At 43.9% G+C, this 27,500-nt stretch overlaps 1 protein-coding gene across 1 annotated transcript in view; it reads right to left on the bottom strand.

Annotated features, from left to right (window-relative positions):
* Positions 1–27,500, bottom strand: part of galt (galactose-1-phosphate uridylyltransferase) — a 51,929-nt gene that overhangs the window by 5,934 nt on the left and 18,495 nt on the right. Inside the window, exons 7-9 of the mRNA XM_086170749.1 lie at positions 21,429–21,551; positions 9,428–9,560; positions 7,508–7,591 (exon numbers count right to left, since the gene is read on the bottom strand). Of these exons, the coding sequence (XP_086026875.1) occupies positions 7,508–7,591; positions 9,428–9,560; positions 21,429–21,551 (340 nt within the window). The remainder of the gene's footprint in view (positions 1–7,507; positions 7,592–9,427; positions 9,561–21,428; positions 21,552–27,500) is intronic.

A 27,500-nucleotide genomic window follows, 5' to 3' on the forward strand; every position in this document is an offset into this window, starting at 1 on the left:
GCCTGCTGATCACCTCTACCATTTGCATAAAAGCCATCGTAACCGAGACCCGCCCACAACCCTGGCTGCACCGGTCACTAGAACTGAAGTAGCCAATGAGCTACAGGGGAAGAAATTCAAGTCCAGTTGCCACGACAAGAAGATTCTGCACCTACGAGTCAAGTGTATCCGGAAATGCGCATGTTTGGATTGTCCAAAATCACAACAAGGTTGTAAATTGCCTGGTTGGACAATCAGCTGCAGGAGGTTCACTGGAGAATGAACTGCCCAGATGCTTTTCTTTATGCCAGGCAAGTGAGAGGGTGAACACTTGTATGCTTCTACATGTAGCCCTGTGATCAACAGGTGGCTGGTCCATGGTGATAAGCACTGTAGCTAGTGGATGAATAGCAACCAGCAAGAAACGTCAGCCTGGTAAAACCCAAATTATCAGACGATTTAGCGCACCTGAATAAGACGCACCCACTAAATCTGAAAATTGAATAAAAATGTCCATATATAGGCTACTCTTGTCTGAAGGCCACAAGTGTCCCTTAAGTAGATTCGTACCGTAAATGCTTTTTTTCCTTAACGGTGCCTGTAACACATCTGGTTAAAAGTAAAACATACAGTTCACAACTTGGGAAAAGACATTATTTGCCATTTTCATCTTTATCCTGCACACTAGTCCAGAATTTCTCCGTCACACACTTCTTGGTCTCTCTTTGGTCGTCGCTGTCGATGTCGCTTGTGTAAACCATACGTGTGTGTTCTGGACCGGCGTGAAGCTTGTTAGCCCACAAAAGTGTGTATTTTTGTATTCAAAGTGTGTGAAAAGTAGCAGCAAATACTCCGAAAATGACCGTTAGTGGTCGCTTCTGGCTGCGCCACCTATTTTAAAAAAAAAATAATGAAAATTTCAGTGCTGAAGGAGCAAAAGAATCAATGAATTTTAATGCTATTCTTTTTACAACCGGCATTTATTTCCGTGTGTGTGTGTTTTTGCTTTTATAGCAACCCCTGCATACAAATGGCGGCGTTTCTGTATCTTCCCTCTACATTGCTGCAACACACACACACACACACACACACACACACACACACACACACGCGCAAAATGATAGCGCAAAACCAAACACCGAAGGCTAATTAAGAATCTGCATCACCAGGACGCAACAAGCTCATTTATCTCTCTGCCATCCAAACAGCGTAAGCAAGGCCCTTTGCTCATTAAGTCCGTCAAGCAAATAATAAGACACACACACACACACACACACACACACACACACACACACACACCCCTGATCGCTCAGCTAACAGGGCAAATTAAACAGAAAGTCAGCGAAGGCCACAGAGCAATAATCATGCAAGTGGGATAAAAACAAATATCATCGCGACGATGCGCTAATTGTGCGCGATGCTTTTCGGAAAGGAAGGCGGCGGCGTTTCCAACTTTGAAATCGGACGTCGGGACGCCGCGGTGTTCGGCATTAAATCCGTACGTTTTGAGGAAAACTCCCAAATATTGCATTTCGCCAGATAACACAACCGTCTGCATACTTATCCCCTTCCTATTGTTATTGTGTCTGGCTCTCACCGGAGAGGCATCATCAATTACATATTTCCAGTGACATGAGACGTTTAATTACCTTCTCGCCTTCCTGCCTCTTTTTCTTGGTGGAAGGTAATGAGGAGATCAGGGAAATAGGCTTATCTCTTAGAAAGGGGAGGGGGAACGGAGCCCCGAAAGAAAGTTCAGGGGGATCTGAAGACGCCGTTTGACTAAAGAGGGTGTGATTAGACGGGAGGAGAAAGACATAGCGGGGAAAAGTCCGGAGCGGCGATGAATAGTAATGGGCGCTTCTGTTTAATATTTTCTTTGGATGCATTTTTATCTGCAGATAACTTCACGAAATAACCTCCGGTCTGTTTTTCTTTAATTCACCTATTTGTCAAAGCAGGACCTGCAAACACACATGGAAACTTTGTTCATCCGTTATCTGGGCTGGTTTGGGTGCTGGAGTCGATCCCTGACCTCTCGGACCGTGCGAACCTGAAGAACCAGGAGACGCGAGGAGAACGTGGAGACTCCTCGCACGCTTTGGGAATCCAATCGGGGAACTTGTTGCTCGAACCGCGGTGACGCCCCTTCCACCGGCCGTCCATTCCTGCAGGACCTTCAGCACCAGCAAGAAAGCGGGAATGACAACACATCTGTTCTTCCGCAAGAACCACCTGCACTTCAGATCGCTCCTACCGCCACTCCACCAGACCCCTTGGTCCTTCCTGTGGCTGGTGATCCACCAGGCGCTTGCCAACAATCCCTGGGTCCAATGATTGCCTTCTTCATTGGGGTCTTCCAGCCACACTGGTCCCTCACCTGGGACTTCCTTGCCTTGGGTGACCCTTCCAGGGTCTCCATGTACCGGTGGATCTACGTTCTCACCCCCATCTCGGGTCAAGAACCAAATCACAGATACAAGCGTCCGAAATGAGTTGCCCCTGCAGGGTGGTCGGACTCTTCCTTAGAGATAGGGTGAGATGTTGGGTCATCCAGGAGGGGCTCGGAGTACTCCGGTACTCCGGGCATGTCCATCTGGGAGGAGACCACGGAGAAGATCCAGGACACGCCCGAGAGACTATGTCTCCAGGCCGGCCTGGGAACACCTCGGGGTTCCCCCAGAAGAGCAAGGAAGTCTGGCCTTCACTGCTCCGGCGTAAGACGGACGGATGGACTTCAGATTTCTGACCGAGTAGATCTCAGATGTCCTGCTGGAAAAGAGGGCTGGTCCACACCAGCAGAACGGCAGGACGCCTTGAGGGCTTCCTGTGTCCAAATCAGACAATCAGCAAAACCGGCGACCTCCGTTTTTTAAACTCAATGTTCTCTCCCTGAACATCTGATGCCTTCAAAGACACGTTCTGGACTCGGGAACTGAAAACGGTTAAAAGTGCTGTTCTCAATCCCAGGCGGAGAATCTGACAATCGATTAACGTGACCTGACTTTCCAACACTTGCGCTCGGTGTGTAACACATTATCAGCACCCGCAGGTAGCTGTGTGTGTGTGTGTGTGTGTGTGTGTGTGTGTGTGTGTGTGTGTCCTCGTTCTTCATCCGCCGTCTTAAACCCGTCCGTCTCTTCGTGTACTTTCTTCTCAAGGAAAAAAGTTGGAGACTTTATCTAATCTATGATTTCCCAGGTGAGGTCTTCACGGACTCACACACACACACACACACACACACACACAGACACACACACACTGGCCGTTCCTTCTGCATCGAGATGCAGAAACTGTGTTTCTCCTTCTTTTACTTGTGTTTTTAGTAAAAAAAAAATTAAACATCCATAATGTTGGACAGTTTTAGAGTCCGTATATTTGCTCGTATATCAAATTAAATTTCCCCGTTGAAATGGATTGAAACAGTATTATTGCGTTCCGGACCCCCAGTTTTGTTTTGTGTTATTAAATGAGAAAAATGTACCTTATAATTAACAAATAATGTAAAAAAAAAAAAAAAAGAGGAGAATGTAAAGAAATAAACTGGTTTTACGGAGTGTATTTACCACAATGAGTTTTCCGATTGGTGCTTAATTTACCAGCTCCACTCTTAATGCTACAATGCTATGCTAAATGTAACTTATGCTAACTTATGCACACCTCTTTAAACGGGTCTTTAAACACAACTTCAGCTGCTCCTAACTCAGATCTTGGCCAAAAATCCACTGAGCGAAAGAGCTCACCTCTCCTAACTCAAAGAAGTACAAGGACATGAGGAAAATCTTGGAATTTCATGAGCAATCCCTTCACAAAACATTTCATGAAACACCTCATATTTCCTTCGACAAAAGTGAAATTTGACTAGAGGACGTAGTCCATTTTTCTATGAAAATTCTACACTCTTTAACTACTTTTCTCTATTTTGATAACGACATTTTGGCTAATGAGGGCGTAGCGGGGAGGTGGAGAACAGGGTAGAAAAAAACGTCGTAACAAGCAGCAGGTGGTGCATTGATAACGTCTGCTGATTGGTCCGTCTCAGTGATGCAGATTGTCGTCTACTCTGACCAAAATTTTTTTGAATTGCTTTTAATTTAAAAAAAATAAATCCTTGTCTTTATTGCATTTTTTCACTTTCAAAATTATCCTGCGGGCCTGGTTGAACCCCTTTGCGGACCGGTTCCGGCCCGCGGGCCGTATGTTTGACACCCCTGCTTTATAAGATAAAGGGGCCATGGGGTAAAATCAAAACCACCAATCGCTCATATAAAGTTCAAAAATCAATTATTCACCACAAGGTAGATCCAAATATCCATCGACTCTTTTTGGTTAAAAGCTCGATCCGTTTTTTTCGGACGGCTTTTTTCACATGATCTGAACGATGCGGCTAATTTATGGATTTTCATGGACTAACGAGCTTCATGTCACCAAAACATGTATCGCATTGGACCAGTGAAATGAGGAAGTGTGAGTCCGACAATGAACTGTACTGGTTTTAGTGTGCGGGATCAAGATAGCAACTTTTCCTGGTAGGCTACTTTATTTTTTACTGTTCGGAAAAAAGCATCCCAGACGAGTGCAGCCTAGATGTTAACATTTCGTTCTTTTCAGTAAAGGGCTCATATTCAGGTTCGCTCAATTGTCTGGTGGCAATAACTTCTCTAATCTCGGTTATGGCAGCGCTTTCCTGGAAATAGCCGGCAGCCTGATCAATAACGTCATGAACGTCCAGCCTTGCCCTCCATAACTGTGGCTATTTATATATATATTTTTTTAGTTTTTCTATATCCTTAATCCGGCTTTTGGATTTTCCATCTCAGGGATTTCATGCTTATTGTGAGCTGTCTTTTCCTCACAAAAAAAAAAAAAAAAAAAAAAAAAAGGACGGAGTCGAGAAGGGATTGAACCCGCGACCCGTCTCGGCTGACTTCCTGTCGCACGGCGCTCGCCACCATCGGCGTGAACCCGCCGTTCGACGATCTGGATGTTTCCCCGTATCCCCGATATCAGGCGAGGGCCGGCGCTGAGCTTCGGATCCACAAAGGAAGCAGCCGTGCGGGCGGTAAACACCTCCCGCTACAAAGCTCTACAATCCCGTTCTATTTTGTTTTCCCGGTGCGTTTATTTCCTTCAAAGGTTCCCGGCCAACCGAGCGCAGGGATTGGGCGCCGGCGCGTCGGCCGTTGTTGATTTCAAAGTGAGATTTATCGGGGATTGTGTTGCCTGGGATCCGTTCAGACGCGCCGGCGTTGTGAAATGAAGCCGCTCTGCAGAGCCTCCGTTCTGTCGACGCGTTTTTTTTTTCTATTATCGCCGATCCGCTGGCTTTCTCTCTCTAACTGCTCTTTCATTTCCCTGGGCTGTGCTTCAGCACGCCAACAAAGGCGAGACGCTTTTGGTTCCACGACCGCATGAATTCAAGACGTCTTAAGACCCTTCTTTTGATTTCAAGTTCAAAACAGTAGAAATACCAACAGTGGTGCTAACAGGAGTAGCACGAGTAGCAGGAACACTAGCAGTAATAAGAGTAGTAGCGCCAGTAGTAGTAAGAACACAAGTAAGAGAAGTAGTAACAGTAGTAGAGGTAGCAGTAGCAGTAACAGGAGTACTAGTCAGACTAGTAGCAACCATAGTAGGAGTCACAGTAGTAAAGGTAGCAGTAGCAGTAGTACGAGCTAGACTGCTAGCAACCATAGCAAAAGTAACAACAGTGGAGGTAGCAGTAGCAGTAACAATACTACTAGCTAGACTGCTAGCAACCGTAGCAGGAGTAACAGTAGTAGAGGTAGCAGCAACAGTAACAGGAGTATTGGTAAAACTGGTAGCAACCATAGTAGCATTAACAGTAGTAGAGGTAGCAGTAGCAGTAACAATACTACTAGCTAGACTGCTAGCAACCATGATAGGAGTAACAGTAGTAGAGGTAGCAGTAGCAGTAACAATACTACTAGCTAGACTGCTAGCAACCATAGTAGCATTAACAGTAGTAGAGGTAGCAGTAGCAGTAACAATACTACTAGCTAGACTGCTAGCAAGTATAGTAGGATTAACAGTATGGGGTAGTAGAGGTAGCAGTAACAGTAGTACTAGTCAGACTAGTAGCAACTAGAGTAGTAGTAACAGTAGTAGAGGTAGCAGTAGCAGTAGTAACAAGAGTTGTAGTAACAGTAGTGGTAGTAACAGTGGTAGTAGTAGTCGTGATAGTAGCAGTAAGAGTAGAAATAACTGAAGTAGTAAGGGTAGTGGTAACAATAGTAATAGTAGTAGCAGTAACAGTAGTATAGGTACTAGGAGCAGTAACAGTCTTAGTAGTAGTAGTAGTAGTAATAGTTGCAAAAATGGTAGTAGTAAGAGTCTTAGTAATATCAGAAGTAGTAAGAGTAGTGGTAGCAGTAGTAATAGCAGTAGTAAAAGTAGTAGAGGTGCTAGTAGCAGTAACAGTAGTAGTAGTAGTACTAGTAGTAGTACTAGTATGGGACTTAAAGTGTAATTTCTGCCTTCATTTCCAGGGCAGTTAAAAGAGAAAATGGCGTGTGATATAAGCTAACAGAGAACTTCAAGCCAGCGTTCTTCATCCAGTCGGTCCCTTCACACGACGCAGAGGGACAACAAACCATCCGCGCATCCGGACAGTTCAGGGTGTTTGGACGGTAGGAAGAAAGGCCTCCTGCAGCTTAGAAAGCTCCAACTATGGCTCAACTGAAATAATATTTCAAACCGGAGTGAAATAAGGAAGACTTTAACTTCGTCCTGACACCGAACACACTGATGGATGCTTCCTCGCAGCCCTCATATCGGGACGGCGCTGCATATTTAAAATCATAGAAATAGAATTCATCCGCCCGCAGGGGAGGGAAGGAGTAAAATAAAATATTAAAAAAAAAGAGAGGAAAAAGAAGGAAGGGAAAAATGACACGAGACGGGACAAAATGAATGGCGGCTAGGAGACAGAAAATCCGCATTTTGTAATAAACTGCCCCAACACATTTTGTAATAAATTTTGCCGCATTATGTAATAAGTTATTACATTTTGAGAAGATTATTACAAAACGCATTTGCAACTTTTCAACTTGTAATAACATGGAATTAATAGAATATTCTCTGTTAATGCAACCTTTGAATAGTGTACTGATAGCAATTGCTAAGTACTGCTACTAAGCTAATACAGTGATGCTAATAATAGGCCTAGCTTTCACAAATACTTTAAAGTAAAACAAAATACAATTAACAAACAAATAAATGAAATTGTTATCACCTAATGCACCATGTTATTACATTTCCTAGAGAATAAAAAAGTTGCAAGTGCATTTTGTAATAATCTTCTCAAAACGTAATAACGTATTACATAAAATTTATTACAAAATGCATTGGGGCAGTTTATTGCAAAATGCGGCTTTATTACAAAATGAAATGAAAAAGTGATCACATTTCGGACGTTTATTATAAAATGCGACGTTATTACAAAATGCGGCTCGACAGGGTGGGACGGCGATCGCGATAATAATCCCAATTTTCTCCTTTGTCTTACCGTGCCAGCCCATGGAGAAGGGGAACGGCGCTTCAAAGAGGTTGTCGTACTTGGTCAGCAGTCGCTTCATGATCGCGGCCAGGCCTGACAAAAGAGGGTTTGTTTCGATTTAATGAGTGATATGCAAAGTGGTGTGAAAAGATGCATTTTATAGAAAAATATCTAATATAACCTTAAAAACGCCCCTGTTTACATTTCATTGTAACGGCTTGGGAAACACGTTTCAAGGCTGTCCACATAACAACAAATGAATCTAGAAAACAAATGTGGCACGCAGTCATTTCATTCCTGCAACAAATAATTAACGTTAAAAAAAAAAAAAAAAAAAAAGGGTCAGCCTGTGATTCGGAGGCCATTAAAAACAATGTTTAAAATAGATTTGTTCCTTTTTGTTTTTGGATCCAAAGAGTAGCCTAACAACATGCCCCGTCTGAAACGTGGCTGGGGTTCAAAGTGCGCGCCGATTCCTGGCAAACGGAGCCTATTTTGATTAGTCTGTGCCGACGCCCCCAAAACGCTGGGTGGAAAATAGCTTGGGAGGACCGCTGCTTAGAAGAGCCCATCCCTTATTCATAGGCCTCCAGACTGACGCCCAGATGCCTCCAGCCCTATCAGCCGAGCCGCCTCTCTTGCCTTCTTCTCTCCGTCAGATGAGGTATGGCGACGTCTTCCCTCAAACAAATGAGCCCCCGGTTTCATTTACAACCCCGCTGATGTTTGTCCTTGAGGGCGAACCGATGGGGATCTTAAAGGATTACCTCCGGCTTCTAGAAAAATCGTCCTCTGAAACATCAGCGCTCAGGGCTGGACCTGACTTCTCAAACAGGAGTCTGATTCTTCTTCCCCTTCTTTGGGCGGATCCCCTTCTTTGGGTCGTCACAGCCAATCACCTGCCTCCATCTAACCCACGTCCAATCACCTGCCTCCATCAGACCTGCGGCCAATCACCTGCCTCCTTCTAGCCCATGGCCAAAGACCTGCCTCCATCTAAACTACCATCAGCCAATCACCCGGATCGATCAAACCCACGGCCAATCACCTATCTCCATCTAAACTGCCATCGGCCAATCACCTTTCTCCATCTAATCCATGGCCAAAGACCTGCCTCCATCTAAACTACCATCGGCCAATCACCTGCCTCCATCTAACCCAAGGCCAATCACCTGGCTCCATCTAAAGCATGGCCAATCACCCGGATCGATCAAACCCACGGCCAATCACCTGTCCCCATCTAAACTGACACCTTTCTCCATCGAACCCACGGCCAATCACCTGCCTCGATCTAACCCACGGCCAATCACCCGCCTCCATCTAAACTACCATCAGCCAATCACCTGCCTCCATCTAACCCACGACCAATCACCTGCCTCCATCTAAACTACCATCAGCCAATCACCTGTCTCCATCGAACCCACGACCAATCATCTGCCTCCATCTAACCGACGGCCAATCACCGGCCTCCATTTAACCCACGGCTAATCACCTGCCTCCATCAGACCTGCAGCCAATCATCTGCCTCCTTCTAGGCCATGGCCAATCACCTGCCTCCATCTAAACCAACATCAGCCAATCACCTGCCTCCATCTAACCCACAGCCAATCACCTGCCGCCTTCTAACCCACGACCAATCACCTCCCCCCATATAAAGCATGGCCAATCGCCCGGATCGATCGAACCCACGGCCAATCACCTGCCTCCATTTAAACCACCATCAGCCAATCACCCGTCTCCATCTAACCCACAGCATACTGACCATCCAATCATCTTCCTCCTTCTAACCCTCTCCCCTCCAGAAAACTAACTTCCTGTCTCCTTCCCCTCCATGCAAGAACCTCCAGACCTCCTGCGTGGCCTCTGTGACCTCGGCGTCCTCCAGATCTCGTCCACGTCCGAACCATCTCAGTCCGACTTCACACTCACCCTCTCGTTCGGCGGCGCTCAGGTCGGTGAGCCTGAGGACGTGTCGTCGTGGTAACAGCAGCACTTGATACGGCCACGTCGCCCAGTACGGGACGACGGCCAGCCAATCGGAGCTCTCCGCCACCACCCGCTCCTGCCAGGACGGAGGAAGGAGAGCGGAAGCGTTTGAGAGAGTGATTTCGGGATTTTATAGCCGGCGATAAAAAATCTGACAAAGTGGAGCGGCGAAGAGCCGGGGTGAAGTGGAATCACACGCTCGTGCTTCACAAACCTCTGCTGTTTATTGGTTTTACTTTACGCCCGCGTAGCTGCGGCTAAATGAATTACCTGCGGGAGCCGCTAGCATTTGACAAACTCCTACTTCTTCTTATTTTTCTTTTATGGGCCCCTCCCTTCAGAAGTTGACACAGCCAATCACCAGCCTCCATCTAACCAAGCCCTTCTCAAATAGCGGAACCTGGGGAATAAGCTTGTTTTTTGCCGAATTAGAATAAAATGTAATTGCACATCCGCTACAATAGTTAGCAGTAGCGCTCTTGTTGTCAGAGTGTTGTATTAGCTCTATGGTGTAGACGTTTTTTGTTTTTTTTTTGCAACGAGCAGTAAACAAACCCTCACGAGACAACTTTTTTTTTTTTTTTTACAGGAATGAAAAGAAAGGAGAGAGACAAAGATAATGAGATGAGAGAAAGTCCCCCGAAAGCTAAGAGGAGGAAATATGACGAAGCGTTTGTAGCGCTTGGCTTCACTGTGGCTACAGAGGGAGACGAGGAAAAATAACACTTAAAAAAAATGTGAATAAAGTTATTCTTTGTTGTAAATTGAACTGTACTTCTTCTTTTTTTGTTTAATGTTAAGAAGGATATAATTTTAGGCAGAGGTGTACTTATAACAATTTTATAGGCAAATGATATTATTAATAGTTGCGGTGGAGAACGGGGGTTTCTTCTTGCTAAGGGGGGCGTTACAGAAAATAGAAGCACTGATCTAACTCATGGCCAATCATCAACCTCCATTAAACCCAGAGCCAATCATCAGCTTCCATCTAACCCATGGCCAATCATCAGCCTCCATCTAATCCATGGCCAATCATCAGCCTCCATCTAACCCATGGCCAATCATCAACCTCCATCTAATCCATGGCCAATCATCAGCTTCCATCTAACCCATGGCCAATCATCAGCCTCCATCTAACCCATGGCCAATCATCAACCTCCATCTAATCCATGGCCAATCATCAGCCTCCATCTAACTCATGGCCAATCATCAGCCTCCATTAAACCCAGAGCCAATCATCAGCCTCCATCTAACCCATGGCCAATCATCAGCCTCCATCTAACTCATGGCCAATCATCAACCTCCATTAAACCCAGAGCCAATCATCAGCCTCCATCTAACCCACGGCCAATCATCAGCTTCCATCTAACCCATGGCCAATCATCAGCCTCCATCTAACCCATGGCCAATCATCAGCCTCCATTAAACCCAGAGCCAATCATCAGCCTCCATCTAACCCACGGCCAATCATCAACCTCCATCTAACTCATGGCCAATCATCAGCCTCCATTAAACCCATGGCCAATAATCAACCTCCATCTAACTCATGACCAATCACTTCCTTCAATTAAAGCACCGCCAGCCAATCATCTGCCTCCATCTCACCAACAGCGTACTGACCACCCACCTCCGTCTCCAATCATCTGCTTCCTCCTCCAGAAAACTAACTTCCTGTTCCTTCTCCTCCATCCATGAACCTCCTCTCTGGTCTCCAGAGCATCTCCAGAACATCTACCATGTTCTTTCTCAGTCCCTGTTGGACTCCTTCCTGATCCCCTCCTTCATCCTCACTCCCAAAGAGGAACCTCCACATCTTCATCTCTGCTTCCTTTGCTTTATTTTGGCTGTATCTCTATGTTTTCCAGACACAGGCATCGAAGAAGAAGAGGTGTCAGGTTCCAAGGTAGACCCAAAAGAGTTCCCCTTCTGCTCCTGATCTGAGAAGGTAGTGCTCTGCAGAGCAGCGGCAGCAACTCACGTTGCCACCAAAGCCTGCAGAATGACCCGGCTTGCTTTGCTAAATCAAGAAGGTCACCTAAATTGAAATAGAGCCATATCCACATGGGGATACTGAAGGAGATGTTGGAGATACAAGTCATCAGCGCCTTGTGGACCAAACAAGCAGACAGTTGCGCGACAGTCAAGTGATGGCTTTTGAATGAAAGGGACTTCCATTCGCCGCCCCTCCAGGAACGTTGCCCATTTTTGGAGCATTCAAGAGATTTCTTGTTGACACCTTGATTTGATGGACATCTGTTTACGACGATTCAAACAGTGACGTCGGACTAGACGGACCGGCGGGCATTTGGCAAAAAAACACAACCGAATCCGAACTCCGTCCTTCGGGCATACCGCCGAAGGGAAATCCAGTTCACCCGCTCCCAGTGCTCCTTTCAGGTGGAGGCACTTTCTTTTCCGATATTTCTCCTCTCGCATTTTAGATGCTTCATATGTCCATGATTGCCAATCGCTGTGATCAAACTATGGGATTGTGCTTCCAAGATATCAACAGATGCAGCGCAGTAAATCACTGCTACAACTCACGACTGTTTCCGCGGTCGACCGCATCCAGTCCTCCGTTTACGACTTCCTCGACCTCCGGGGAAAGGTCCACACGGGCCGTAAATTTCTTCAGAAAGTCTTGTTCCATCATTACGACGTAAACAGCGTTTACAAGACAAATTTCGCGCAGGAACTAGCTGGCGAGCGGATAAAAAAGCAATCGCGTGATGCTAAACGCGAAAAACTACCTTGTTTCCATTCACCGGTCGGATTGCGTAAATTTTGCTTTCCTTCAATCGAGGACTTGCCAGATTATAAACGACACAAAAAAACAAAATACAAGTGTTGCAATCAGCGATAGCATTTCCTGGTCGTGTCCCAAACGTCAGGTGGTTTGTTTAGCATTAGCCTAGCTTTAGCCGCCTCCAGTGTGCACGTGCGGTGAAAAGTCGTTTCACGACATGACGTCGATTGTTAAATTAATCAATCTTGTCGTCGTCGCCTTAAAATATGATATATTTCCGCAAACGGACGGACGCGTGCGTTTACAACTGAGTGGGTTTTCTCATTTCCAACTGCGAAGCGAGTTCAAAGTGGTAATTAAAGCAGAAATAAAGGAGGGCAGTCGGAAGAGGCCGCCTGGCTAATGATCACAAACTGTTTAAATGCGGAATGTGTTCGAAGGCGAGATTTAACAAGCTGATGAGTGGGCACAAACACGACCTGACCTTGGTATTACAATCCATCAAAAATAGATTAGTTCAGCCGCTGTGTGTGAGTGAGTGTGTGTGTGTGTGTGAAAAACACCTGAGATGATTCCTCTCGATTTTCTTCCTTCCTTTTTGTTTTGTTTTTTTCTAATTGAAAAAGAAATAGGAGGATCCGGAGTCGAAAACATATAGCCCCGAGGCGTGATCCGCCTCTAAAGACAAATTCATTACAGAGAACAAGCCTGTTCAAATAAATGTCAGCGGCTGCGTTGTATATTCAGAGAGGGATGAGCGCGGCGGATCGTTAAAACTCCCCTTCTCACAAAAGCAACAAATTGATTTCAGTAAATTCTCCCGAATTCCGACGCGGAATCGCGGCCTGGACGGCGTTAGCACGCTAGCGGGGGGCTCCGATCATCACGCATCCTCCGCGGCCCGTACCGTTCTACCGTTCGGGACGGAGATTTCCATTCTGTTCGTGAAAAAAAAAAAAAAAAAAATCGTAACGAAGTCTAGACAGAAGTTTCCATCGGTTTTGTTTTCTCCGACGCAGAACAAATAAAAGAAAAACATCAGCCGGCCCGTTAATTCGCCTCCTTCGACCGATTCCACTCCGCCGGCTGACGGGTGGAAGATCCTCCAGAAGTTTTATTCTCGCGTCCTGAACAAGAAGACTGTTTTGTTTTGGATTTAATCATCGCATTGCTAATGCTCTGCTGCCGAGGCGGACAGAACGGTTCGAACCATCCCAGGAAGTAGCCTCCTCCAGAGGAACCTTCTAGTTGGGCCTTCCTGCAGGCGGTAAGGGACTAACGGCGAGGACACAAGCTACCGTAAACAAAATGGCGGCGGACTCTTCAGCAGAATTCATCCAATCGCAACCATGGACTCTCAAAGGGTTGTGTTTTTATCTTCTCCCTGCACTGCTGCGCTAATGAAGAACAACATTAGCCGCTAGCTAACTCCGCACTTGTTCCAGGATGAAATGGAAACCCTTCTGAGACCAGGAGACGAGCTCTTCTGGATCTCCTCGCGCTCCATCTCTCGCTGCTTCTGCATATTTTTGAGTTCCACCTATGTCACATGACTCGCCTCGGAGTAGAAGCCGAGAAGGTCCAAGGAGCCGAAGCCCCAACTGTCCCTCGATTTTAAAAACACCAATCATCAGCGGGACGTCTTAAATCTCCTGCGTTACGATCACGTTGCCGGTTCGCACGCAAAGTAGCGTCAGAAATTCCTCGTACGGTATCGAGATATGTGACGTTCTGGGAGCGCGAGAGGTTAATGTTCTGTCGTAAACCCGCTCCTGATGGTTGATCTCAGGAGGCTCGCAAAGAGAGGATGAAGGAACGGGAGAGGAAGAGGAAGAGGAGCCGAGGAACTCTGAGACGGACGAGGAGATTCACCCGACGCTCTCGTTCCATTTTATCTGAAGAAAGTTTTTGTTTCAAAGTCGAGAGGGAAACTTCTATTGGAGCTTCCAGGAGCAGAAAGAGGGACAATTTACGGCCCTGACCTTGGGTCATACAGACAGAGGAAGACACACACACACACGCGCACACACACACACACACACACACACACACACACACACACACACACAGGAGAATGGGTTCAAGGGTTTGAAGCTAGCATACAAACACACACACACGTAAAAACCGAACAAGTACAAGTAGTTTGAGGGAGGCGTGCAAACACACGCACCCACGACCACGGACACACACACACGCACACGCACACATGCACACACACACACACACACACACACACGCATGCACGCACGCACACACACACACACACACACACGTGCGCTAAAACTGATCAAGTAAAAGTAGTTTGTTGCAGAAGTGGCAGAGCGTGTGTGTGTGTGCGCATGCACACAAGCACACGCACACACACGCACACACACACACAAACACACACACACGCACACACACACACACGCACACACACACGCACGCACGCACGCACGCACGCACACACACACACATGCGCTAAAACTGATCAAGTAAAAGTAGTTTGTTGCAGAAGTGGCAGAGCGTGTGTGTGTGCGCATGCACACAAGCGCGCGCGCACACACACGCACACACACACGCACACACACACACACACACACACACACACACACACACACATACACACAGGAGAATGGGTTCAAGGGTTTGAAGCTAGCATGCAAACACATATACACGTAAAAACCGAACAAGTACAAGTAGTTTGAGGCAGGCGTGCAAACACACACACAACACACACACACACACACACACACACACACACATATACGTGCGCTACAACTGATCAAGTAAAAGTAGTTTGTTGCAGAAGTGGCAGAGCGTGTGTGTGTGTGCACACAAGCACGCGCACATGCACACACACACACACACACACGCACACACAGACATGAGAATGAGTTCAAGGGTTTGAAACTGGCATGCAAACACACACACACACTAAAACCGAACAAGTACAAGTAGTCGGTGGCAGAAGTGCAAACCTGTGTGCATGCAAGCATGCACGCGCACACACACACACACACACACACACACACACACACATGCACTTAAACAGAACAAGCCCAAGGAGTTTTTGGCAGTAGTTTTGTGCAGGCATGAAAACACACACACACATGTATCCACACACAGAGTATATCCATACAAATGCAGACGTATTCTGCGTGCAAACACACACACACACACACACACACACTCGGGATGAATCAGCAGCTGTCCCGGCTCTCGCTCACCGGCTGACGACTCCCAGCTAATAAATCACCGGCGGACAATTTGTTTCCCTCACACACTCTTTCTCGCGGCGCCGCCGTCCGTGTCTCCTCGCCGCCCTCAATTAAATAGATTTAATTTAATTTCCCGCGAGGCTTTAAATCAACCGGGTTCTGGACGATCCCGCGGTCCGGGGTCTTCTTTTCGGTTCTCGTTGGACCGTCAGAGGCGGTTAAAAAAAAAAAAACTTAAAAAAGGAAAAAAAAAAAAAAAACACAGCGCTACCAAAGTTAGCATCCGAGACGTACGCTAAGTGCTTTTCCGCCGCGTGTTAAATGACATTTACTTTGAAACACCGAGGACGTTTCAAAGAAAAAAAAGGGGCCTTTGATTTTGACGACGTCCATTTGATCCTGAGGGACTTTTACTTTTCTTCTTCTTCCAGGGAAATTTCAGAAACCTTCACTCAGAAGGTAAAATACGTCTAATGTCGTTCCTCTTTAGCACCCACTGGAAGGGATTAGGGGGTAACTACTTACTGTTTAACACATAAACGGCATTTAACGTGCGCAATTCCTAGTGTGTGTTTTTTACGCACTGCAAAATTCAGGGAAAACTAAAATCTTTGAAAATTAAAATGCAAAAAGATGATGATGATCGGGGAAAAAGTAAAAAAAAATAAAAAAATCCTAGTGTGTATATTTTACGCGCTGCAAAATTCAGGAAAAACTAAAATCTTTGAAAATTAAAATGCAAAAAGTAAAAAAAAAATAAATAAAAATCCTAGTGTGTATATTTTACGCGCTGCAAAATTCAGGAAAAATTAAAATATTTGAAAACTAAAATGTAAAAAGATGATGATGATCAGGGAAAAAGTAAAAAAAAAAAAAAAAAATTCCTAGTGTGTATTTTTTATGCACTGCAAAATTCAGGAAAAACTAAAATATTTGAAAATTGAAATGTAAAAAGAAGATGATGATCAGGGAAAAAGTTAAAAAAAAAAATCCTAGTGTGTATTTTTTACGCACTGCAAAATTCAGGAAAAATTAAAATATTTGAAAACTAAAATGTAAAAAGAAGATGATGATCAGGGAAAAAGTAAAAAAAAAAAAAAAAAAATTCCTAGTGTGTATTTTTTACGCACTGCAAAATTCAGAAAAAACTAAAATCTTTGAAAATTAAAATGCAAAAAGAAGACAATGATCAGGGAAAAAGTTAAAAAAAAAAATCCTAGTGTGTATTTTTTACGCACTGCAAAATTCAGGAAAAATTAAAATATTTGAAAATTAAAATGTAAAAAGAAGATGATGATCAGGGAAAAAGTAAAAAAAAAAAAAAAAAAATTCCTAGTGTGCATTTTTTACGTGCTGCAAAATTCAGGAAAAACTAAAATATTTGAAAATTAAAATGTAAAAAGAAGATGATGATCAGGGAAAAAGTAAAAAAAAAAATCCTAGTGTGTGTTTTTTACGCACTGCAAAATTCAGGAAAAATTAAAATATTTGAAAATTAAAATGTAAAAAGAAGATGATGATCAGGGAATAAGTAAAAAAAAAAAAAAAAATCCTAGTGTGTATTTTTTACGCACTGCAAAATTCAGGAAAAACTGAAATATTTGAAAGTTAAAATGCAAAAAGAAGATGATGATCAGGGAAAAAGTTAAAAAAAAAAAAAATTCCTAGCGTGTATTTTTTACGCACTGCAAAATTCAGGAAAAACTGAAATGTTTGAAAGTTAAAATGCAAAAAGAAGACGATGATCAGGGAAAAAGTTAAAAAAAAAAAAAAAGCGTGTATTTTTTACGCACTGCAAAATTCAGGAAAAACTAAAATATTTGAAAATTGAAATGTAAAAAGAAGATGATGATCGGGGAAAAAGTAAAAAAAAAAAAAAATCCTAGTGTGAATTTTTTGCGCGCTGCAAAATTCAGGAAAAACTAAAATATTTGAAAACTAAAATGTAAAAAGAAGATGATGATGGAAGAAAGAGGAAAAAAAAAGAAAAATCACCCTTCAAATCTTGAATGAGTGACCTGAGTAAAACAAAACAAATGTGATGGTTCTGAAATAAATCGCTCGGCATCAATCAGATGCTCGCCGACAGAAAGGCTTGAATTGGGAGCTTCTGCAGCTTGCATGGAAGAATAACTGTGGACCTTCAGAAGGTTGAGGTGTTCGTATCTTCTCCCTGCGCTGCGCTGCTAACACTGTTAGCTGTTCGCTAACGCCGCATCTATTCTGGCAAAAAAAGCGCAGCTTGGACCTCCTGGTCGCTCCATTTCTCACGGCTTCTAGAAAACATCTGACCTGGATCGGACCATCTCTGGGAGCCGCGGTCGGTGGACGCTTCAAGAAAACCAACTTTAGGAACTGCAAAAAAACCAGCTTCAAATGAGAAAAATATCAAGATCCCCAAAGGGTTTTGCCAATTGAATTGTTTGTTTGTTGTTGTTGTTGTGGAAACGTCCCTCCGGCTCCTCTGGATGACCTTAATATCTCCTTTATTAGCAGGTGGATAAAGGATGTATTATATTACAAACACGTCTGTCGCTTTCTTGTGTCATCATTATGCTCTTCACTTCCATCTCCTCCTTCCCCCTCCTCTGGTCCTCCGTCGTACTTTATCATCGAGCCCGTTCGGCGTCTAATCTCAGAGAGAAATTAATTACTTTTCTTCACATTGCTCAGGAGGATCAGCTTTAATTGAGAGCGGAGAGAGAATAAAAATAAATGAATAAATAAATTATTTAAAAAAAAAAAAAAAAAAAAAAAAACGCTGCTCCAGACCGAGTGGGTTTTAATCAACACGACGATTTTGAACAAAAAAATTCACTCGTTCATTTACGGTTTCAGGCAATTTCTCATTTGAGAACACCTTATAATTCAAAATGATTATTATTATTATTATTCCCTTATGGGGGGCGCTAACCTCTTTGCGCCAAACCTCAAACTATCAAACGCTTCTCTTCGGTCTTGAAACTTAAAGAGCCCCGTTCGAAAAAAAAAAAAATGAAAAAAGAGCCTCCGAGAGTTGCGGAGGTAATTAAAGACGCGAGCTCGTCTGGTGAGAACAAGACGAACCGGCAGCGGATTTAATTGGTCCAATCAAGCGATCGCGATATGGAGCGCGCTAACGGCGAGAGCTGACCTTTTGCTGCGAGCGTGTGCACGTGGAGGGAAACCGAAATGCACCGCTAGTACACGTCACGGATCAGACACGCATACATCCATGTTGTTTATTATCCCCGGCCCGGCGGGACAAGAAACACACACATAAGGAACGTGATATTCCGTGTGTCTTCCGGAACGACGTCTTCCTGGTGGATCCTCATCATCTCCGCGTTCCTCAGACCAGGATTCAACATCTCGCACGTTCCCGAGACTCTCGTGAAGCACACGCGACATGGAGACAAGCGAAACACTCTCACCGTTAGTGAGATTTCAGATCCGGGAGACACAGAAGAACCCAGGCGGATTCACACACGTAAACACACACGCTAAACTATGACATATGAAAGCAGGTGCACACTTGTACACCTGCAAAGACACACACACACGTGCAAACAAACAAAAGCGCACGGACACACACGCTTAAACGCGCGACATTATGACGCACTAAAGCACTTGTACATCTGCAAAGACACACACATATAACACACACACACACGCAAACAAAGAAATCCACACGGACACACACGCTTAAAAATACAACAAGAAGACATACTAGAGCACTGGCACACTTGTATACTTGAGAAGACAAACATATATACACACACACACACACACACACACACACACACACACACACACACACACACACACGTGCAAACAATCAAAACCGCATGGACACACACACTTAAACACACAACAAATGACATACTTAAGTATGTGCATACTTGCATACTTGTAAACACAAACATATAACACACACGCATGCAAAGAAATAAAACCGCATGGACACACACGCTTAAACACACAACATTGTGACATACTAAAGCACGTGCACACTTGTACACTTGAGAAGACGCACACATAAAACACACGCACACACGCAAACAAACAAATCCACACGGACACACACCCTTAAAAATATACAAAAAGACATACTAAAGCACACGTGCACTCTTGTACACTTGAGAAGACAAACATATAAAACACACACACACACACACACACACACACAAACAAAACCGCATGGACACACACGCTTAAAAATACAACAAAAAGACATACTAGAGCACTGGCACACTTGTATACTTGAGAAGACAAACATATATACACACACACACACACACACACACACACACACACACAACATTATGACATACTAAAGCACGTGCACACTTGTACACCTGCAAAGACACACACATAAAATACACACACACATGCAAACAAACAAAAACACACAAACACACACACTTAAATATACACACAAAATGACATACTAAAGCACGTGCACACTTGTACACTTGCAAACACACACACATGCAAACAAATAAAACCGCATGGACACACACACTTAAACACACAACATAATGACATGCTAAAGTATGTGAATATATGTACACTTGTAAACACACACATATAACACACGCTTAAACACACATACAAACACACGAAACCACAAGGACACACACACTTAAACATGCGCACAGCAAAATGACATACGAAAGCACGTGCACACTTGTACACCTGTAGAGACACACACGCGTGCAAACAAACAAAAACATACGGACACACACACTTAAACACACAACATAATGACATGCTAAAGCACGTGCACACTTGTACGCTTGAGAAGACAAACACATTTAACACACATACACACACACATGTGCAAACAATCAAAACCGCACAGACACACACACTTAACCATGCACACAGCAAAATGACATACGAAAGCACGTGCACACTTGTACACCTGTAAAGACACACACATCAAGCACACACATGCAAACAAACAAAAACACACAAACACACACGCTTAAATATACACACAAAATGACATACTAAAGCACGTGCTCACTTTTACACCTGCAAAGATACACACATATAACACACACACACACATGCGCACAAACAAAACCGCATGGACACACACACTTAAATATACACACATCAGAATGACATACTAAAGCACATGCACATTTGTACACTCACAAAGACGCACACACATAAAACACATCCACACACACACACATGCAAACAAACAAAACTGAACATAATGACATACTATAGCATGTGCACACTTGAGAAGACGCACACATCCACACACACACATGCAAACAATCAAAACCGCGCAAACACACACATACAAACACACAACAAAATGACATACTAATGTATGTGCATACTTGTAAACACACACGTATAACACACACACACATGTGCAAACAAACGAAACCGCATGGACACACACACTTAAACACACAACAAAATGACATGCTAAAGCACGTGCACACTTTTACACTTGTAATCACACACATATAACACACGCACAAACACACACATACAAACAAACAAAACCACAAGGACACACACACACTTAAACACACAACAAAATGACTTACTAAAGCACGTGCACACTTGTACACCTGCGAACACACACACACACATGCAAACAAACAAAAATGCACAGACACACACACACTTAAACACACAACAAAACGACATACTAAAGCACATGCACACTTGTACACTTGAGAAGACGCACACATAAAACACACACACGCAAACAAACAAATCCGCACGGACACACACGCTTAAACATACAACAAAATGACATACTAAAGCACACATGCAGACGTGTGCACCTGCAAAGACGCACACACACACACACACACACACACACACCTATGCAACGCGACATGAGTTTGGTGAAGGATTGTGGTGACTAAATGTGCCACCTGGAGCATAAATGACCTTTCCGGATCCACCTCCCTGTCCCGCCTTCGTTCAACACACACACACACACACACACACACACACACACACACAAGCTTCAGCCGCCTACCTTCCTGTGCGCCTCCTGCCTGGCGTACTGCAGCAGCAGCGGCTCGCCGTGCTCCTGGTAGAAGGACCTCTGGCAGCGGTCGGACAGCGACGCCTCGTTGGGCAGGAAGCTGCTGGCCCACACCTGCCGGGGGGGCAGAGAGACAACTTTCACAAGACGCCACGAGATCCACGCCTTCTCCGTCTTCGGTTAAAGACGCCACGTGCTAACGGTTGGATGTCTCTGACGCCACGTGCTAACGGTTGGATGTCTCTGACACCAAGTGCTAACGGTTGGATGTCTCTGACACCACGTGCTAACGTTTCAATGTCTCCGACGCCACGTGCTAATGGTTCGATGTCTCCGACACCACGTGCTAACGTTTCAATGTCTCCGACGCCACGTGCTAATGGTTCGATGTCTCCGACGCCACGTGCTAACGGTTGGATGTCTCTGACACCACGTGCTAACGGTTCAATGTCTCCGACACCACGTGCTAACGGTTGGATGTCTCTGACACCACGTGCTAATGGTTCAATGTCTCCGACGCCACATGCTAACGGTTCAATGTCTCCGACACCGCGTGCTAACGGTTCGATGTCTCCGACACCACGTGCTAACGTTTCAATGTCTCCGACGCCATGTGCTAATGGTTCAATGTCTCCGACGCCACATGCTAACGGTTCAATGTCTCCGACACCACGTGCTAACGGTTAGATGTCTCCAACACCATGTGCTAACGGTTGGACGTCGCCGTACCCTGTGATTGACAGATGAGCCGTCAAGGTTAAGCCCCGCCTCTTACCCGACCTTTGACCCATGATTGATTTCCGAGTGTATCGACTGATTCATTCATTCATCCATCATCTTTATGGCCTATCACACACTCCCAGCCGCCATTGTTCACCTTGTCCAGAGATAAACAACCATGGAGTCATGTGGTCTCACACACACTCCACTTAGAGCGCACACTTTTTGTCTCCGAGGCCGCAACGTCTTTTAAAACGTCACCGACGGGCCGGAACAGCACAAGAAACGATACATTTATATATACATATAGAAAAAAATAAATTAAAAAAAATTGTATTTGTTAACAGTACATTTGTCTGGATGTTTGCTTTGAAAATAAAACCAGCTTGAAGTCTCTGACGTTTGCTAGCATTTCATGCGACTTCACAGATTTGTAACGTTTTATATGATTTGTATGTCAATTTAATTTCATTTTGAGAATGAGAATGAGATCAACTTTATTTATCCCGAAGGAAATTGTTGTGCCAGAGTTTCAAGCAAAACATAACAGTATGGATAATAGCAGGAAGGAGAAAGAATAAGAAATACAATGAAATATAAATTGTCTTAACTGTTAACTACAAAGATTTGAAGATTCCCTGCGGCTGAGGGGAGAGGAATTAAAAAGTCTGATAAAATTACATTTTAAATGTAATTGTATCCTTTTGCCGCTTCTTGGCCAGGAGGTTTTTAATCTCAATGGGACTTTCCTGGTTAAACAACGGAAAAATAAATCAATAAATTTTCCCTTGTAGCTTCACGTCCAGCTCATGCTTGTGTATCGGTATGTAAACAGAAAAGGCTAAATCACAGAGCTAATCTGTCGTTCGGCTCAGGAAAATCATCAAGTATGAATTCCGTCCCGGATTAAAAGGACCGGCGGGCCGGATGTGGCCCGCGGGCCGTAGTTTTCCCAGAAACGTCCATCCAGTCCAGAAACCCGGCTGGACTCCATGCTGGAATTCCTGCAGAAACTCAGGTTTTTATTGTTTACCGCCGCTTGCGGTCTTTTTTTTTCGCTCCTCCCAAGTTTGTTTTCGTTTCTGCCGCATTCGAGTCCGGGCTGCGCTCCGGAGGCGAGTTTGCAGTTTTAATGAGCTTTTACGACGAGTAAACTCGGTGTCATCAATAATGGCCGCCCTTCAATTAAATGGCCCGTGAACAGACGATTAATCAGAGGCTTTCTTTTGTTTGCGACGCCTCTGATCAAACACCCGGGAACACGTCGTCCCCCCCGTGTTCTGCTCTCGACCCTTCTGTTTGAATCAAACCGACCCAGAACCTGCTATTAAGCAACAGCAAAAATAATAAGAATAATAATCCTGATGATAATGAGGAGGTGAGTGATAAAAATACTAATCATCAACGTGTGGAAAGCATTGCGTTTTTCCCTGTTTTCAAGAGAAAACACCCTTTTTTATATCCTTTTTATCGTCACTTCATTGTCCATTCTCAAACTGTCTCTTTAAATTTTTAAATTAATACTCATATTTATTGATATTGTTATTGTTGCGCCGCTGTGACAAATGAATTTTCCCATTTCCGCAGAATTTGGACATTTCCTAGGAAAATGAGGGAAGACACGGAAAGCCAGTTTGACGTAAATCCTTAAAAATTAGGGAATAAATCAAGTATCAGTATCAGTCAGGCTATCTGTGCGCGCAGCGTCGTGCTACGTAAAGAAAAATATTTAATTTTTAATATATAATATAATTATATATTCAATTATATATTAAAAATAATTATACAATATGATTGATATATTTATATATAATATAATTATATATCAATTTTTAATATTTTTTATATTTAATATTTAATTAGTAATAAACCTAGTAGAAGGGAGAGAAGACTGATAAACCCCTAATTTACTTTATTTTATTTTATTTTATTTACATCTTCTCTCTCAGAAACCAGCTGGGATGTTAATATGAGAGGCTTTCAAACACTGGCTAAAGGCCGCTGCATGTTTATGGATCTGGAGTGACGGTGTGTGTGTGTGAGACTGTGAGTGAACTGTAAATATTGTACATCTGCATGTCTCCGGGATGGATTAAATGTGTGTGTGTGTGTGTGTGTGTGGATTTATCTGCCCGCTTGCCAACATCTGTGGCGGTGGCTGTGTTTGTGCACCTGTCTCTTCGCACACATCGGATCCGTCTCCCATCCAGCGGCAGAATGCCGATTCAAAGGGAAAACAAGCGACGCCGCGCGGCAGAGAAAACAAAGAATCTTCCTCCGTTCCCACGAGAGCGGCTCGGAAAATAAGAGGTTACTCTTCCCCGCTTTTAACGCCGTCGACGATCCTTTTTAACTCGGATAATCGAGCGTTGCTCTTCGAGCGGAGGGCGTCGCGTGGGGTTCTTCGCCATCGTCGTATTCCGAGGAAAATGTTTTTCATCCCGCCGTTTCCCGAGCCGCGTAGTCGTGCAGGTGACGTTAAAAACTAGAGGGGCGTTATTATTCCGACGGCGTCGACTTCCCGTCGTTCAGGTTCGAACCCGGGAGGCCAAAGTTATCTGATGCAAAACAGCTTTAAGTCCATAATTAACATTTTCTGTTCAATATTCTTTGGAGTGGAGCGTCTGCAAGCCTGCAGCCTGGAGGGACACACACACACACACACACACACACACACACACACACACACACACACACACACACACACACACACACACACACACACACACACACACACACAACAAATTTATATACTTAAGTACATGAAAAGGCACACACACATGTGTACACACATACAACACACACATACATGCACATATATAGCACGCACGCTAAAAACAAGACACCAAAAAATTACACACTTAAGTACACAAAAAGGCAGATTCACACAGACACACACATAAAACGCACACACGCACACACACACACATGCACACAACAAATTTATATAATTAAGTACATGAAAAGGCACACACACAAACAACACACACATACATGCACATATATAGCACACATGCTAAAACAAAGACACAAAAAATGACACACTTAAGTACACAAAAAGGCACATCCACACAGACACACACATAAAACGCACACACACACACATGCACACAACAAATTTATATAATTAAGTACATGAAAAGGCACACACACATATAACACACACATACATGCACATATATAGCACGCACGCTAAAACAGACACAAAAAAATTACACACTAAAGTACACAAAAAGGCACATCCACACAGACACACACATAAAATGCACACACACACACACACATGCACACACACACACATGCACACAACAAATTTATATAATTAAGTACATGAAAAGGCACACACACATACAACACACACATACATGCACACAAACACACACACACACGTGCACACCCATCAGACACACAGACACACACTTAGAACACACATATGCACGCAAGCATACACACACACGCACGCACACACACGCACAGGCACACACACACACAACAAAATTATATACTTAAGTACATTAAAAGGCACACACACACGTGCATACCCATCAGACACACATAACACACACACACACACATACACATATATAATACACACACTCTAATATAGACACAACAAAATTACACACTAAAGTATATGAAGGCACATTCACACGCGTACACCCGCACACACGTAAAACATATGCACACGCATGCATGCATGCAAGCACACACACTTACACACGCACACACCAACAAACACAAACACAAGCGCACAAAGACACATACACACAAAACAAAATTACACACTAAAGTACATGAAAAGGCAAATCCACACAGACACACACACACGCACACACACACTCATATAGCACACACATGCATACACACACTCAAACATAAACACAGCAAAATGACACATTTAAGTACATGAAGAGCAACGCACACACGCGTACACCCGCACAGACACACACTTAAAACACATATATGCACACATATGCACGCAAGCACACACACACACACACAACAAAATTATATACTTAAATACATGAAAAGGCACACACACATATCTACACCCCTCAGACACACATACAACACACACACACATGCACATATATAGCACGCACGCTAAAACAAAGACACGACATAATTACACACTAAAGTACACAAAAAGGCACATCCACACAGACACACACACACACACGCGCGCGCACACACAACAAAATTATATACTTAAGTACATGAAAAGGCACACACACATGTGTACACCCCTCAGACACACATACAACAGACACATACATGCACATATATAGCACGCACGCTAAAACAAAGACACAAAAAAAATTACACACTAAAGTACACAAAAAGGCACATCCACACAGACACACACATAAAACGCACACACACTCATATAGCACACACATGCACACACACGCTCAAACATAAACACAGCAAAATTACACATTTAAGTACATGAAAAGGAACGCACACACGCGCACAGACACACACTTAAAACACAAATATGCACACATATGCACGCAAGCACACACACACACACACACACAACAAACAAGACACACATACACATATATAACACGCACGCTCAAACACAGACACAACAAAATGACACACTAAAGTGAATGACGGCACATTCACACGCATTCACCAGCACACACGTAAAACACACACATGCAAGGACACACACCAGCGCACACACCATCCCATACACACAGACGCGCTCGCACTAATGTACATGAAAAGGCACATGTATACACGTATCTTCGCACAGACACACACACATACACACACACACGCACACATGCTCAAAAATACACAAAACAAAATTACATACTAAAGTACATGAAAAGGCACATGCACATGCCTACACTCGCGCAGACACACATAAAAGAACACGCACACACACACACATAGCAAACACGTGCACACACACGCTCAAACATAGACACAACAAAATGACACACTAAAGTAAATGAAAAGGTACATGCACACGCGTACATCCACACAGACACACACTTAAAACACACAAATGCACAAATACGCACGCAAGCACACACACACATGCACGCTCACACACACATACACACAACAAAATTACACACTTAAGTACATGAAAAGGCACATGCACACACGCAGACACACGCACACACACTAACACACACACACACACAAATGCTCATATACACAAAAAAAATATAAACTAAAGGACATGACATTACACTCGCAGAGACACACACACATAAGACACATACACACACATACATATATAACACACACATGCACACACACGCTCAAACATAGTCACAAAAAAATGACACACTAAAGTACATGAAAAGGCAAATCCACAAG

This window comes from Fistularia commersonii, chromosome 23, assembly GCF_037954325.1.
Source record: "Fistularia commersonii isolate RoL2024-O1a breed Wild chromosome 23, RoL_Fcom_v1.0, whole genome shotgun sequence".
Lineage (NCBI taxonomy): Eukaryota > Metazoa > Chordata > Actinopteri > Syngnathiformes > Fistulariidae > Fistularia > Fistularia commersonii.